At 38.2% G+C, this 16,253-nt stretch overlaps 2 protein-coding genes across 2 annotated transcripts; one reads left to right on the top strand and one right to left on the bottom strand.

Moving 5' to 3' along the window:
* Nucleotides 1–195: 195 nt before the first annotated feature.
* LOC109529298 (signal transducer and activator of transcription 5B-like) lies at nt 196–5,656 on the top strand. Its single transcript, XM_019892620.1, has 9 exons — nt 196–339; nt 650–742; nt 1,172–1,378; nt 1,508–1,602; nt 1,705–1,847; nt 2,281–2,436; nt 3,572–3,623; nt 3,724–3,828; nt 4,763–5,656. Exons 3-9 carry the CDS (start codon nt 1,235–1,237, stop codon nt 4,884–4,886), a joined length of 819 nt encoding a protein of 272 aa, XP_019748179.1. The 5' UTR covers nt 196–339; nt 650–742; nt 1,172–1,234; the 3' UTR covers nt 4,887–5,656.
* A 3,519-nt stretch (nt 5,657–9,175) lies between these two features.
* Nucleotides 9,176–14,722, bottom strand: LOC109529299 (ubiquitin-conjugating enzyme E2-17 kDa-like). Its single transcript, XM_019892621.1, has 7 exons — nt 14,515–14,722; nt 13,751–13,814; nt 12,277–12,308; nt 11,266–11,343; nt 10,282–10,387; nt 10,091–10,184; nt 9,176–10,011 (listed from the first exon to the last, which is right to left on the bottom strand). Exons 1-7 carry the CDS (start codon nt 14,536–14,538, stop codon nt 9,966–9,968), a joined length of 444 nt encoding a protein of 147 aa, XP_019748180.1. The 5' UTR covers nt 14,539–14,722; the 3' UTR covers nt 9,176–9,965.
* Nucleotides 14,723–16,253: the final 1,531 nt, after the last annotated feature.

The raw sequence follows: 16,253 nt of genomic DNA, 5'->3' as shown, positions 1-16,253 counted from the left end.
ATGAGGCGATATTGTTACATCCGAGCTATATCAAGACGATGAGTGTAAGACATGGATTATTAGAAAATACAACACACGTGCGTTACGATCCTGCTGATGAATGCAATTGGAGTTTAAAAATGTAGATGGTCACTTTCTTTGTTACCTACACTGCAACTGCATGCGTATGTGAAGAATTTCGGTTATAATTTATCAATCTATTTTTTGTGTGTTTAGTCTCTGAAGCGGATCAAGCGTTCGGATCGTCGAGGTGCAGAGTCAGTGACTGAGGAAAAGTTCACGGTTCTTTTTGAATCACAGTTCAGCATTGGAGGCAATGAACTGGTCTTCCATGTGAAAGTAAGCGAACTGTAATTCATTCACCTTTTAATTCCGTGGTTTTAAATTTGATTTTTGGGATACTGGATTTGACTTGTGGTTAAGGATACAAATGTATTTCAATAAATTGGAATGTGATCGAAAATAAATTCATTTCAGCAGTTCAATCAGAAAAGAATCTCATACAGATTCATTAAACGAAGAAAATGGCTTTAAAGAAGCCTTCCGAATTGCCATATTACAAGTCATGCTGTTTCTTATGTAATATCATAATTTCTGGAGATGGCGAATTTGGGGGTTTTGTCATTCTTTCCTTTGTTTTAACCTGCAGACTTTATCACTACCCGTAGTAGTGATCGTCCACGGTAGTCAGGACAACAATGCCACAGCGACAGTACTTTGGGACAATGCCTTCGCTGAACCAGTGAGTTGGATTCTGCGGTCTTATTTCCGTTGCATTAGTTTTATTGACCTCCAAAGAGTTTGTCCACACTCCATTCTTTCTACCATGATTTCACCACAGTCAGCATTTTTTGCAAACATTCCACGATAGGATCTGATGATAAACCTTTCAATAAGATGGCTTTGGTGTGCTTTATCCTTCGCACATTCGTGAGCGAGAACTTTCAGTTGTTCGCATCACGGCATTCAAGTGGTGGTAGCAGACAGTGAACATGAGTGGCGCCACTGCACAGCATTCCCACTGGGGGACGTTTCTCAAATCTGGTTGCAACCTATGAGTAGAACAACCCTATTTGCCAAGAAAAAAACAAACAGTATTTGCAAATGCTTACCTTGAATAAATATGGCAGTATTTTTTTCCCTTTCATTTTAATTACTCTTGTCTCTTCAGGGCCGGGTTCCATTCATTGTACCGGACAAGGTACTCTGGCCCCAGCTATGTGACGCCCTTGATATGAAGTACAAGGCAGAGATGCACAGTGGCCGTGGCCTGTCGGAGAACAACCTGGTCTTCCTGGCGCAGAAAGCTTTCACAACGACAAGTAACAACCCAGAGGAATACCGCAACATGACCATATCGTGGGCCCAGTTTAACAGGGTGAGGGCAGCATCTCATCACTATCGCAATAAATCTCTCTTCGGTAGTATATGGAAAATAATAGGCTCCTGAAGCGTAGTTTCCGCTTCACTGTTGCCCAGCAACTCTCAACTCAACTCTCCTGAACAGGAGAGCCTACCTGGACGCAACTTCACCTTTTGGCAGTGGTTTGATGGAGTCATGGAACTTATGAAGAAACATCTCAAGCCTCATTGGAATGATGGGTAAGGAATATATTTTGTTTTAGTGCATCTCTGGCAGAATCTGTTATTTCATGAGCTATGAAGCAAAAATACCAATAATAACTCTGCATATTCCCGTTGCAGGGCCATCTTGGGTTTTGTGAACAAGCAGCAGGCACAGGATATGCTTCTGTCCAAACCCAATGGGACATTCCTCCTGCGATTCAGTGACTCTGAAATTGGTGGCATCACCATTGCCTGGGTTGCAGAGAACCCCAACAAAGCAGGTATCAAATGTAGTGCACATTATAAAGTCTTTTACCAGGCTTCTACAGTCAGAGTAGACGACAACCTGAATGAAGTTCACTGACACTGGCCTGACCGGGCCAGTAAGTTTCATAAATAATTCCGATAAAATCAACCGGTTCATTATTTTCCATTAATTCATATTCACTGTATTGAATTTATCCACTTAAATTGTTCGATCATCATTGACCTTTTTGCCACACTGAGCACGTTATTTAGTTAAAAAAAATTTTTGCGGTTATGTGATGCTTTTAATATCATAACATGACAACGATATTGTGACATTTTTAATATTGCCTTATTGTTATCATTACATCCCTAATGTGACCATGTGATTTTTGGAGACACTGTGTACAGCACACTGAGTTGTGCAAGTGGTGAATATAATTTGATGCTCTTCCTTTTGGTGAGCAGGTGAAAGGCTGGTATGGAATTTGTTGCCTTACACCTCCAAAGATTTCTCCATTCGCTCCTTGGCTGACCGTATCAGTGATCTGAACCATCTCCTGTTTCTCTATCCCGACCGACCCAAAGATGAGGTCTTTGCAAAGTACTACACACCACCACTCTGTATGTATCAGCGATGAAGCTTGTGTACATGTTACCATACTACCATATTTTCCGTGATATAAGGCGCACCGTCAATGAATGGCTTATTTTAAAACAGTTTTCATGTATAAGGCGCACCGCATTATAAGGCACATAGAATAGAAGCTACAATAGTGGCTGGCCTTATTTATATAGCGCTTTCACAACCGCTGCAGCTGTAAAAAAGCACTTTACAGAACATTTAAAACACTACGTCCAAGAAATCAGAATATTGATCCATATATAAGGCGCATCAGATTATAAGGCGCACTGTCAGCTTTTGAGAAAATTCAATGCTTTTCGGTGTGCCTTATAGTGCGGAAAATACGGTATTTTTATTTAAACTCAATACACATGTCTGCAAATGCATGTCTACTTCACTCATTTAATGCCAGCCATATTTCTCAAATATGGTAAAGTATAGCGACAGAAATTTGAGTTCTGTCGCTATACAAGCACGGAACCTACAAAAAGAAATCTTTAGCCCTCTTGTTTCATCAGGAAAAACATTTTACCGAAAAGCTTTTTGTGAAAGGATGCATTTCAAGCAGAACATTCACTTTCATACACTCTCTCTCTCTCTCTCTCTCTCTCTCTCTCTATATATATATATATATATATATATATATATTTTTTTTTTGCATTTGTGATACCTCAAGGATCGAAACAATGCTTTCCTACTAAATAACAACACAAAAAGGTCACTTTGATTACAAAATGTTTCTTGCAAGAAAAACACTGCACTGATGCATGAACTATGCATGAACATTTCATGAACGTTGAACTGTGTGTGTGTGTGTGTGTGTGTGTGTGTGTGTGTGTGTGTGTGTGTGTGTGTGTGTGTGTGTGTGTGTGTGTACTGAAATCATTCCTCAAGCCTTGATACTTCTTGAGGAACTGCGCAAAACCCTTCATGACCTTTTTCAAAATAAAAACCACCAAAAACGTAATTTTATGTTTTGGCACGAAATGACAAGGTTTTTGCAAGCATAATTTTATGTTTTGGCATTAAATGAGTTTAAGAAATCAAAAATTCTGAATTTAAATTTGAACAAAAGAGATCAAATGCAGATTGAGTTATTAAAATTGATCCTCATGACTTTGGTTCGTCTTGCAGCAAAAGCAGTGGATGGCTACGTAAAACCACAGATCAAACAAGTTGTCCCAGAGTGAGTTATCTTCTTGAATACCTAAATGAATAGTGGGTAATATTTAAAGTATTATCTGCTTTTTATCATATATATTTAAGTCGACATTGAATTTTGACAGATTCACCACTCCAAATCCTGAACCCAGTGGAACAACTCCCACGTTCATGGACCAGACGGCTTCTCCTTCTGTTGTTAATCCCAACAATTTTGCTGCCTACCACATGTAAGCATGTATCCTTATTTTTATTTGTGTACATCAAGGGTGTCATTTTTGTCGCAGGCCACATTGTAGTTACGGTTTTCCTGAGGGGGCCATTATGACTTGTGAGTTTTGTAAAACCGTATAAATGTTTAATCACCTCCACAAATTACATATTCAGTGCACAAGAAATTGGTGGATAACTAGATTTGAAATCAGAAGTCAAGAATAATGGTTTGTTCAGCCATTGTTCACATTAATGCAATAAGTACGTAACGAGATTATGCTTGCAATATCTCTGTTATGACGAATTGTATGTAACAATTTTAAATTTTGATTCGGACTTTGTACATGCATCATGGAAAAGTTGACAAGCTTGATTTGCTCTCCCGGGCCACACAAAATGATATGGCGGGCCAGAAATGGCCCCTGGGCCTTGAATTTGACACCTGTGGTGTACACAGTAGATAAAATTATTTTGTCACGTGTAATGGTGGAGGAGAATTTGGACCCAAATACAGGAATTTAAAAAAAATTACATGGTTATTTCAAAAACTATGAAATGGAGGGCAACCATCAAAACTGAAAATTAAAAAAATTACATGACACCAGGCAAAATCTAAACCTAATTTTAGCGGAGTAAATACACACAGAATATTGAAATGGGCATACCTGGACGCGAATTAGAGCAGTCCCGAGCAAGACGAAGACAGATACCTGATGAAAGTGATTTTGAGACTCCCGGAACGATAGACACAACCCAGAAAACCACAGACCAAACCCAAATAGGATGTAAAAAGGAAACTGTAAAAGTTTGAACCAAATTATGCTTTTTATGTTCTTTTTAGATGGGATGACTGATAGGATGAGTCTTGTGATCTTTTTTTTTGCGCCTGTCAGTCAAACTCAGTTCCATCGTAGAAAAGCTTAAATGTGCCATCTGTTGCTTTCCTCTTAGAGGGGACGCCATGTTGGACACAGAGGGAGACTTCGACTTGGAGGACACCATGGACGTTGCTCGGCATGTGGAGGAGCTACTGCGGAGGCCCATGACCAACCAGTGGAGCAGCCAGCAGTCCTGAACGCGATGTACCCGATCCACTGGACTTTGGGAAGAAAACGGTCAGGTATTCGACACGTGTTTGGCAGGAGACAAGCTCTTGGCACGAACATGTTGGTGCTATTCAAGAGCGCTCACACGTCAGTCTTGTTTCAAACCTGGAGAGCAGCGTTGGTGCCTGTAAATGGGCTTTTTTTTTCTTTTTTTTTTACACAGCTGAAACAGGGCTACCTTTGACATAAACATCACATTCATGTGCCTCACAGACCTTAATCGGGTCGACAGCAGTTTTCAAGCTCAAGTGCAGTGTGACTAAATGGTAAAACTCGTCACTTTCTCACATCGGATATTTGTCAGTATTTTTTGTAAATTAAATCTATCAAGTATACGATGATTTAAACATGGAAGCGAACAGAGTCGCTGAAAGCTGACTTTGCGGCAATCACGGGACGTAGACAATAATATACACTCAGGCTCAGATTCACACCTGAGGACAATCGTGTGCCTTCAATTCACCAAAGAAGCATATTTTGGAACTTGGGAGCAAGCTGGAATGTCTGGAGGAAAAACCCACCCAGGCATGGGGAGAACAAGCAAACTCCACACAGGAGGACTGGAGCCCGGACTCAAACTGTGAGATGAATGTACAGTACTAACCACTCGTGTACCGCCAAGCAAGCGTGGATTTTTCTGAAAAGTATGCTGTACATTTCTTTTAAAATGGGAATCGCTCTCATGCAGAATTGTGACGACATTAACTTCAAAAAAGGTAAAAGTCACGGCATACCTGGAGATCTCAGTTTCAAAATTCAATTTGCTGGAAGGAGATTGATTTACAATTTTACCGGCAATGTGTTGAAGTATGTGACACATATACATACACTTACGCACACATGCTGTACATGAATATGTATACATAGAGGTGCTTGTCAAAAAATTGGAATATCATGAAAAAGTTGATTTATTCCAGTCATACTATTCAAAAAGTGATTGCATATGTTCACTCCACACAAACTGATACATTTCAAGTGTTAATTCATTTTAATTTAGATGATTATATCTGAAAACTTTTTTTTTTAATTCTCTGTCTCAAGAAATTGAATAATACCTATATATAATACATATATGTATATAATATATATAAGTATAAATATATATCATACTAATAATACTACACAAAGAAAGGAGTTTAGAAATGTTGGCCGAACAAAAAGTGTAAACATGAAAAGTATGTACCGTATTTTGCGCACTATAAGGTGCTACGGATTATAGGGCGCACCTTCACTAAATGGCCTATTTCGAAACTGTTTTCATATATAGGGCGCATAGAATAGAAGCTACAATAATGGCTGCCGTTACGCTATGCATCCACTAGATGATGCCTCTCATGAAGGCTTTGAAGGGACCAAACAGGAATGTCTGGGCTGGAAGGAGGATGAGGGAGCAATTCCCAGTCCAGCTCATTGATGGTCTGCACCATTTCAAGCTGCTGTGTGAGGTCTTGCGTTGCCATGATGCATGATGACTCCTAACTGATGACCGCCGAGTTTGTTCTTTGTGTTTCTTGACCTGTCTCAGCAGCTCACAGTAGTTGGCATCAAGTTTGAAAGTTTGACAATGAAGTCAAAAGTGTTGCAAGCAACTCAGCTGAGACATCAGTCCAAATATTTTTTTTACGCTGAGGGAATATGGAAGCTTGTGCACAGATGGGAAAAGTGTGTGACAGTGCTGGAAGACTGCTTTGAAGAAAAAAAAACTGTTGAATGACCCTCGTTTATCAGTCTGTGTGGAATGAATGCATGCATGCATGCGTTACACAAGTTTCACTTTTTGAAGAGTTTGACTGAAAGAAATCAACTTTTTTTTAATGATGATCTAATTTTTTGACGAGCACCTGTATTGTAGAAAAGCAGACATAAATGCAGTTGATGCACACGGTGGCTCTAAAAACTCTACACACCCACGTTCAAATGCCAGATTTTATACAGTATATAACCTTGAGAAAATAGTTTTAAATGTTTTTTGTTTTTTTTTAATCTTTTACACTATCAGTTTGTTTTGACTTTCACAAGTTGTTTTCTTTTGTTACCTTTCTGTAATTGGCTGGAAGAAATCACAATTTGTCCTTTTTTTTGTATGGACTGTGGCCCTTCATTTTGACCCCAATTTAATATAAGCAGAAGTGTATTACCAAATATGGTTCCTTGCCTTATGAATGGCAAACTCGCCCTTTAAAATGAATGTCTCTCACCATGCTGCATTTCTTTTCTGCATCATTCTTATGATACATATAATAAAGGACACTTAAAATGTAGAAGTTCAATTTTTTTTAAATCCAACTCGTTCAAAATGGATTTGGTTAAAAGAAATATTCAATGTCAGTTTTACAAAAATATATCACTTTGCTTTTTGAGAAGGATGGAGGAAAAAAAATATATTTTGGACTCTTAAGTGGCCAAATGTGTGTTGTTGTTTTTTTAAGTGGCATTTGTTCCTTTTATGCACATTTAATTTGGATATATTATGTAATTTTGGGTCGTGTATCTAACTATGGGACATTTTTAGCTACAGTATAGCCAACCAAAAGTAAATGTGATCAAATTATGACTACATATCTATTGATTCCAACACCACCTGTCATAATTACAGGCCACCGTTCGTTGAATGACGTGGACGCTTGACTGTCTTTTTGTTCTTCTAAATGTACTGCATCTTTGTATGTTTGTTATCAGTCCTGTTGAAAATAACCGGTAAGCTAGCTTGCCCGAAGTTGGATATTGACGGACATTTTTTTTCCATGTTTTTTTTTGGGGGGGGGGGGTTGCCTTTGTAAACCTCCATAATGGAATTTGAAAAGCATAATATGTGAATTTTTTTTATGGTTTTTGCCTTTGTACACCTGCAGAATGGAATTTGATTGACAAAAAATAAGTAACAGGAATTACAACCAAGTAAACAGAAAACACCATTTTTAAATGGTTATTTTATTTATAAAGGGGAGAAAAAAATATTCCAAGCTACCTGGCCGAGTTTGAAAAAGAACTTGGCCTCGAATCCTTATAACTGTTTCGGCCACCCTCAGTAGCAGTTTTAGAACAAAAAGACTTCTGGGTTAAAGGTGAAACATCTTCAAGAGTCCATTTGCTGCAATTCAACTTTTGTGGTGTACTCGGAAAGGGTAAATAGACTCCTTTGCGGGTGTATAAAGGCACGATCATAAAAGCTGTCGTTCTCTCTATCGGAAGCTGCCTCTTGAGTTTAATCCACGATTGAGTTTTGCCTTTGGCGCTGCAACCGTGACCTTAAATGTAAATATTTTTTTATATAATTCATTAAAACCAGAAATGAAGTGCCTTGTGTTTCGGGGGAGTAAAAATTACACCTCGGGAAAATACTAATACATCATAAGGTTACTTTTATTCGTGAGCAATAATACAACCAAGAGTTCAATTTTGCAAATTATTATTTTTTTCCTAAAGGGAGACTTTCTGGCTGAAAACATTGTGGTTGTCTACAATCGATTAGTTGGAGTGAAGATGTAGCCAGAGCCATGCTTTGGGGATTGGTAAAGTACAATACGATTCAGCATCAGGCACATCAATCCTAGAAAGCTCAACAAAGGGATTTCCCGTGGATACAAAACCGAACAGAACCGCCAAACAACGGCACTTTAGTCCTTGTCGATAGTAAATGTGAGCCAACATACTCAGGTCACCATTACTTTGTCAGGGGTGTCAAACTCATTTTAGTCGCGGGCCAATTTGGAGTTACGTCTTCCCTCGGAGGGCCGCTATGACAGTGAAACCATAAAATTATTACTTGTACACAACAAATTAATAGATTACTTGTTTTGAAATCAGTCAATTATAATGGTTTGTTCAATTATTATTCAAGTGACTAAACTGGGTAACAAAATTATTGTAAAATCTCAACGTTATTTATTACACATGACAATTTGACATTTCGGTACAGATTTTAACAGGTTGACACACGAAATTTGCTTTTGTTGGACACATAAAATGACCCGACAGGCCGGATCTGGCCCCCGGGCCTCGAGTTTGACACCATGCTTTATGTAGTTTATGATTTTATTTATTTATTTTAGTTTTAATTAAATAAAATAACTGGAATTTGCAGTCCACTCACCACATTACTTTTTGTTGCTGACGTTTGTACAGTGGGGCATGTTTATATGCTTCATCTCATTTGGAGGGCAAAGAACATGGTGTATTAAAAAGTATTTTTGCAAATTACTTTTAATTCATGTTTGTCTCTGTTCCCCATACTTGAATGTAGACAAGAAAGCTACAATTGGACTGTAACATTCTTTATTTTAGTACAAAATTTGCCCTGTAGGCGTCAGACACGTGAAACAATTTGTACAGGAACACAACAAAAAGCTTCTCACACTTTCTGTAACTTTGATAAAAATGTCAATCACATTTTAACCTATAAGACAAACTACAAATATGATCCGTTTTGAATCAAAAAAGAAAAAAAAACACCTGAGCAATTCTCAGGGGAGAAAAGTCAATTCTTTTCACTTGCAGGTTGACAGGTAGATTATCCCAATTTGGTGAAATAGGAATACTTTTTCAAAATACCAAACAAAAACAAGACAGCAATGAGTTATTAATTTCTAAACAGCTTTGTTTTGGAAGGACAGCACCTGTACATTGTTCCATTCAGTGTAACTGCATACAGAAAGTCAAACAAAAAAACCTATGTCCAAGTTATATTGTTAAAGGAGATTAAAAAAAATAATAATAATAAAGAGTGTCCATTTTTAATTCTAGAAATACAGTTAAATCAGGGATAGCATATTTGGCATTCCTCCTTGTGGCTGAAGGGCAGCTTATCGTTTTTACTCGAACAAGAAGAATGCTACAATTCGAAACAAAAACTTTCCGATTTTTAAAATGATTAAAAAGCACTGAAACATGCTGCTTTTACTTGAGCTGCGTGAGCCTCAAGGGGTGATAGTAATGTCATTGTACTGTTGATTGGCGATTATTCAATTCCTTCCTATATTTTACAGTGTTTTATGACTTCAAAAATACAAAGGAAAAAAAAACATGTTTAAAATGCAACTTTGTTTTTGTTACATGGCATACTTTTGGGTCCATTCTTTTGCTAGTTTGTTGTATCTGAAGAGAGAGAAGAAGAGGGGAAGATTAAGTTCCACAGAAATCCAAAACTGTAGACTTTGGGTGCGTGCATACTAACTTTTCTTTGTCATTCTTGTACAGCTGTGCTATATCTGGAACTAAAGGGTCATCCGGGTTTGGATCACACAGCAAAGAACATATGGACAATAGCACTGAAAGAGGCAGAAAAACACACGAGATGCAACTATTGTCTTTCTATTTTCTATACACACACACAACATGGGGGGGGTGAACATCGACTGCGAGTACCTTTTGACACAGTTAGAGCAGGAGACCACTGCGACCGTAGAATGTCCAAACAAATACTCCCGTTGCTGTTGATATTTGGGTGATAAATTTTTGTCGTGAACGCTACCTAGAAAAGTGGCGATCACACCGACAGTTACAAGATACTGACAAATACGAGACTTGGCAGAGAATGTTAAGATCCACATCGACTTGGAACGCTCCCAGCTGTTTGTAAAGATGCAAAAATGGGACACGCCCTGAAATGTTTACTCACCTAATCACCAGCTCTTCGTCTGTGTATTAATAAGGTTTGGTGGGGCTTGAACAATCATCTCCAGTAAACAAGACCTGGGACCAAGTTATTTTGTAGAGCGCTTGCTTGCTGTTCTCTGGTAATATTTATGTTAGCCACTAGAGGGCATATGTCACCTATTTATCAATATACAGTACAGCGTTGGAGGAATATCGGTGCTCATCACTAGTATTTGTGAACTGCAGTCAAGTTTCCATCCATCAATTTTCTGTCCCATTTCGGGATTTGCCTTTTTTTTTCTTTTTGGAATGCAACGGCATTTTTTTTATTTTAGTTCAACATTCATAAGTGTTTTTGTTTGCTTAAAAAAAAAAAAAAAGATCAGGATGCTGGATGAAAGTATCAGGAAAGTAAATGAAGTTCATCTTTAGACGCCCACTAAATTCAAGTGTGGTAGGCACATGAAGGTCTTGGGGCAATGAAAAAGGAAAACACGCGTGTGGAGTTAATTCAGGGCACTAAACATTTGCTGGCATCTTAAAATGATGTAATGTGTGACATTGGTTGAAACATTTTGTGTGACTTTTTAGCGGTTATCCGCGGGAGATATCAAATTGTGCATCACTGGGGGGGTCATTTGAGATTTTAGAGGTTCCCCCATTATCTAAATTTTTGGAAGCAAGACTGTATTCAACTTGGATTCAAAAAGATGTTTTGTTGATCATTGTTTGAAAAAGATCAATCATTCTCACCTTTGGTGGCTTGAAGGGGTAGTCGGTGGGGAAGTGGATTGTGAGAAAGAAAACGCCTCCTTGGTAAGGACTGTCACACTGACAAAGGTGTGGGAGAAATTACACAATTGGTAAGACATTTCCCAATAAGCTTTTTTAGTTGGAGTCTGATACGGGTGAGCGAGGTTGGCAGATTACATGCACACACACGCAGCTCTGCACCACTGTAAATTGCGAATTACTGCGCATACGTCGCGAACCAATGGCAATGCTTCGTTTTGACGTGCATCCAGTTGCGCTCATGTTTCCGCCCCCATTAGAAGTGATGTTTTTGCAAAACATACTAACTTTCAATAGATGGTCAATTTCAAGAGTGGTCACTGGTAATCTTGTGTCAAATTGTTTTTGGTCGGCCGGTTTACCGCCAACTACTGTAAATTTTCAACTGAATATCATTTTATAATGCAGGTTTGAAACCTGTATGTGCAAAGCGCCTAATATAGGTTGGAATGTAAATTCCGAAAAATAAACATGACTGTATCTTGTTGAAGATGCTTTCACGCCACAAATCCATGATTCTGTAATGAGGTTTTGTTTCAAAATCCTATTTTAGAATGACATGATTGTTTCACATAGTCACAAATGTAAATCCACATTCTGACATAAACGTCATTGAAATTTCTTGATTTTAGGCATCAGCAGTATGCATTCTCTTTTGGAAAAAAAATAAACAAAACATTCTTGGCATTCCCGTACATATTTTCAAACGAAGCAACCCTCCTTTCAAACTCATGGTTAAGTTAACTTGTATTAACAGGCCACAAAATTAGGTATACCCGCAAATGTCATTGCAACCCAACTTCAAAATGTACATTTTAATGTTAAGAAGTTAAAGTAGCTGTTTATTCATGAGCCAAAACGACATGAGAGGTGTGATTTCGCACTGCGTTTGTGTCTGGTTCGTGACTCACTGTTGTCACAGTTTCGTGGAGCCAAAACTTGAAAGTAATGAAGCAGTGGTGTGGTACTCACCGGGCCCATGATTGTCGCCTGCCAATGAAACACTGCAATCAAAACGGCAGACAAATATAAGATGGAGACATTTGAAATTGGCTGATGCATGATTCCATGTTGATGAGAGCATTAAAACGGGGAAAAATAGGACAAAAAAATATAAAAGGAAATTCAGAAACGATAAAAAAATATTTGAGTAATCATGATTAATTATTAGTTAATTTGAGTTAATTATGACGTTGCCTTTTTAATCAGGATTAAATATTTTAATCATTTGACAGCTCTAAATAAAATGGAACATCTGATGTTGAATATCACCGTCATAATTCAGAATGTTGAAGCAACACATTGCGTCCCACCCCCATTGGGGGGGCAGAAGACCTGTGTGGTTCCACAAAATGTCTGCCCTTAGCTCAACAAGCATCTAAGAATTCATTGGCACGGATTTTGCTTTTTATTTGACTTTTTAAAAAGCTCGGCCATGGTCATGGATAATCACACCAGATGGACTAAAACATGTCAGCATATCATGCAAGACCTCTCTAGAGCTCCGTTCAGCAAGCAAAGAAGTCATTCAGCATGAAAGGTTTTCTGGCTTTTGTGTTGACAGAATGATACCTTTAAATTTAGCATGACCCTTCGGAACAGACCCTTTCACCAGAAGAGGATTATTATCAACCGTCAGCTCGTTCTACGGGTGACCCCAATGATTTCTCACAGCCAAAAGACATCTGGCGGTTAAGAGCCGTTCACACGAAGTCGTTTCATCTCTGGACACAGATGCATTTATTAATGCCCTACGACGCTTCGTCGCGAGAAGGGGACGGATCAAAAAGCTACGTTCCGACGACGGCGCTCAATTTTTGCGGGGGGCTGCAGAGCGAGAACTAAAGCGAGACGACGAGCCACGGGACCTGGAAACAATAAATGATGCACACTCCTTGAAAGGAATAAAATGGACGTTGAATCAAAGATTCTCAATTCAACGCTGTGGAGTCAAAACTTTGGATCAAGAGGGTCTCTCCATAATGCTCTGAGAATTGGAATGCACAGACCCAAACAATTAGGTGATAAAACCATAAACTTGTTTCCATTATTATATGTTGTATTTATTATATAATTTGATTTTTGTTTGGAAATTAACTCCAATTGAAGTTGAAAAATAAGATGTCTTTCATAAGAATTTGCGGTTCATTTGCCTTTATTTAAGCATAAAACTAACCAATAAGATTGTAAAGCAGGTATTGCTTGTGTTTGTCAAACACTATATCGGTTGAGGACCTTGGGAAAAAAAAATACTTTTCAAAATACTTAAGTCCTATTTTATTCCTGTGCATATTAAAATAAACCTCTCAAAATCTCGTATCTCCGGAGCAAACCCCTCATTTGCCTCCTTCCTTTGATTAAGTCCGATCATGTCGCAACAATGAGCATGTACCTTTGCCAATGAACTCCTTCAATGTGAATAGTGAACTGAAATGTGTTAACTCACAGTCGTCGCTCACGGGTCCAGCAGAACACTGTGCTGGAGGGTCTCTTTGCAGGTCCTGCAGCTCCTAATCAAAAAACACACACACAATACTGCTGTCAGTCATTCAGTGGATGATTTGCATTGCAGCATTTGACTTTAATTTCATTACACTGCATGGCCAATGACTATAGTTACTCCTTAACAAAACACAACCTCCACTGATTACTTTTCAACTCATTAATTTTGTTTATTAATTGTTCCAAGAAATGAATGGATCTGATATCAGCATCATTTCAGTTCCTCAATGAAGGTACTTGACGTCACTTGCTGACAATTTCACGTTTAAAAAACACTAAAACAACAGTTTCCGAATTCAAATTGTAAACAGGATTTGTAAAACGGAGCTAGTAAAACCAATTTGTAGTCCATTGCGTACTACTACGCAGTACACGTAAGCTTCCAAAATATAGCTAATTGTTGTTGATGACAGATACCTGAAGCTTGATTTTCAACTTTCCGAGCAAAAGTGGTCCAACAGGAACACTTGGAGGTATGTGTCAATTGTGCATAGCTTAGCAAGCTAACCCGAAACTTTGAAGTTGACATTGTCTGCCTCGTCTGTTGTCGGCGGTGTCAACAAACAGATCATTTCTAAAACCGTTACTGAGTTCTGCACCACCTCTTTAAATGCCGGGAAAGCCAGAAAACATTAGTAACAGCAACTCTGTCCAATCATGAGCCTTCGACGGTCCATTTATCTGCCGCTAGCAAAGCTAGTCAGTTACCTTATTTATTCTCTTCAGTGCCATGTTGACTGGTGTAGCCGAACTTCAAAATACTTCGTGTCACTTTTTTTCCCCGTTTCAATTTCGGTATAGATGCTGTCACAATCAGCAATTACAGTTCATTTCCTTGCCCAGCAGCCGGTTTACGGTTTGTGAATTTATGAGAGCTCTTTTGTTTCCGCCTTCAGTTTACGGTGGCGAGACCGCGGAGGATTATGGGAAATGGAGTTTACGAGCTCCCACCGGAAAACGAACACACGTTGACGTTTATAATTGTGATGCAGCATTGGCGTTTAAATTGCAATGGTTACTTTACATTGTGCAGTGTAAGAATACCCTATCAAGTGTAACTACTGATAAATGAGGAACTATATTTCCCGTATGATATAAATTAGCACGTCTGTAAATCACATTACATAAAATATATTGTGATTTACATAAGCAGTACAGTACATAGTGGGATTATGTAACAAAGGCAATTTGCGATTGACAATGAACATGAGTAATTCACACAAACTGTAGTGAGATTAAAATTATTCTTAATGATGACAGTGATGCAACACTTATCAAAAAGAAAGCAAATATCACCATTTATGCAGGGAACACAACACTGACTTGCAGTATTGTCATCCGAGTGTCGTTTTGAAGGCCCTTCCAGCAATATGACCAATAAAACAACATGAACTGGGATGTAAATTTTCTTAATACTTTGAGCAGTTCAAAATTCAAACAACATGACACGATTTAACACAATGCTGTTGTCTTCAAGAAACCCACTTGAGAAGTATTTTGAACTCTGAGAGGAAATATTTAAATGATCATTTTTACTGAATTTTGGAGCTACTCTTTATGTAATGCCAGATAGGAGCATGCAAAAACCTCATTATGTTGTGATGGACAAATGCATACAGTACACTCCCTGTCAACTGTGTTTACTCATTATCTTTGTTTGTGAAATTTCATCCCAATTAGAGTGGATTGCATTTCAAACAGATAAGTATAATTGCCCATGCAATTACAGAGGTGGACTCGTGTGGGAACATGGTAATTTGTGAGAAATGGGGTGAGATGAGTTATGCACTTTGTCAGGATGTTAGAACACTTTATCTTGTTTGAACAGCAGAAAGTGATTAGCTTCCACCAAGGCCAAAGGGACCAATTCAATGTTCAATTATTAACTAAAAGTTTATTATATCAAACACATCCCCCTTCCCAAAAAAATGTACCGGTACATATTTTTCCCTGCCCAATTTAGATTCAGAAAACTTTATTTATCTCTCTTGGGCGATTCTGAAAATAAAGAGGAAATGTTACTGTAGTTAAACAAGTTAGCAACATAAAATAAGTAAGGGCATGAATAAATACAAAGGGTGTGGGAGGAACAATCTACACAAGGTTTTACCTGTCATGTACTTTTAGATGTATTGAGAATACTGTATATACATTATTTGTACTGTTGGATACACATTATGTATTTATATTATCTCATTGATAGCAAGTTATAGATAGTAAGTTCTTTGTTGTATGCTTTATCTGTCCACATACATACAACCTGACAACATAAAAATACTCTATATACCATATTTTCCGCACTAAAAGGCGCACCTAAAAGCCTTCAATTTTTTTAAAAGCTCACAGCGTGCCTTAAAATCCGATGCGCCTTGTGTGGTCACTACGGTAATATTTCGACCCCAAAATGGTTCCTTGCTCGAAACATGCTGACAACGCAGAGTTCAAAC

Source organism: Hippocampus comes, unplaced genomic scaffold (assembly GCF_001891065.2).
Source record: "Hippocampus comes isolate QL1 unplaced genomic scaffold, H_comes_QL1_v1.1 scaffold47, whole genome shotgun sequence".
Classification (NCBI taxonomy): domain Eukaryota; kingdom Metazoa; phylum Chordata; class Actinopteri; order Syngnathiformes; family Syngnathidae; genus Hippocampus; species Hippocampus comes.
The sequence above is the reverse complement of the archived record's forward strand: the minus strand, read 5'-3'. Positions and strand labels throughout refer to the sequence as shown.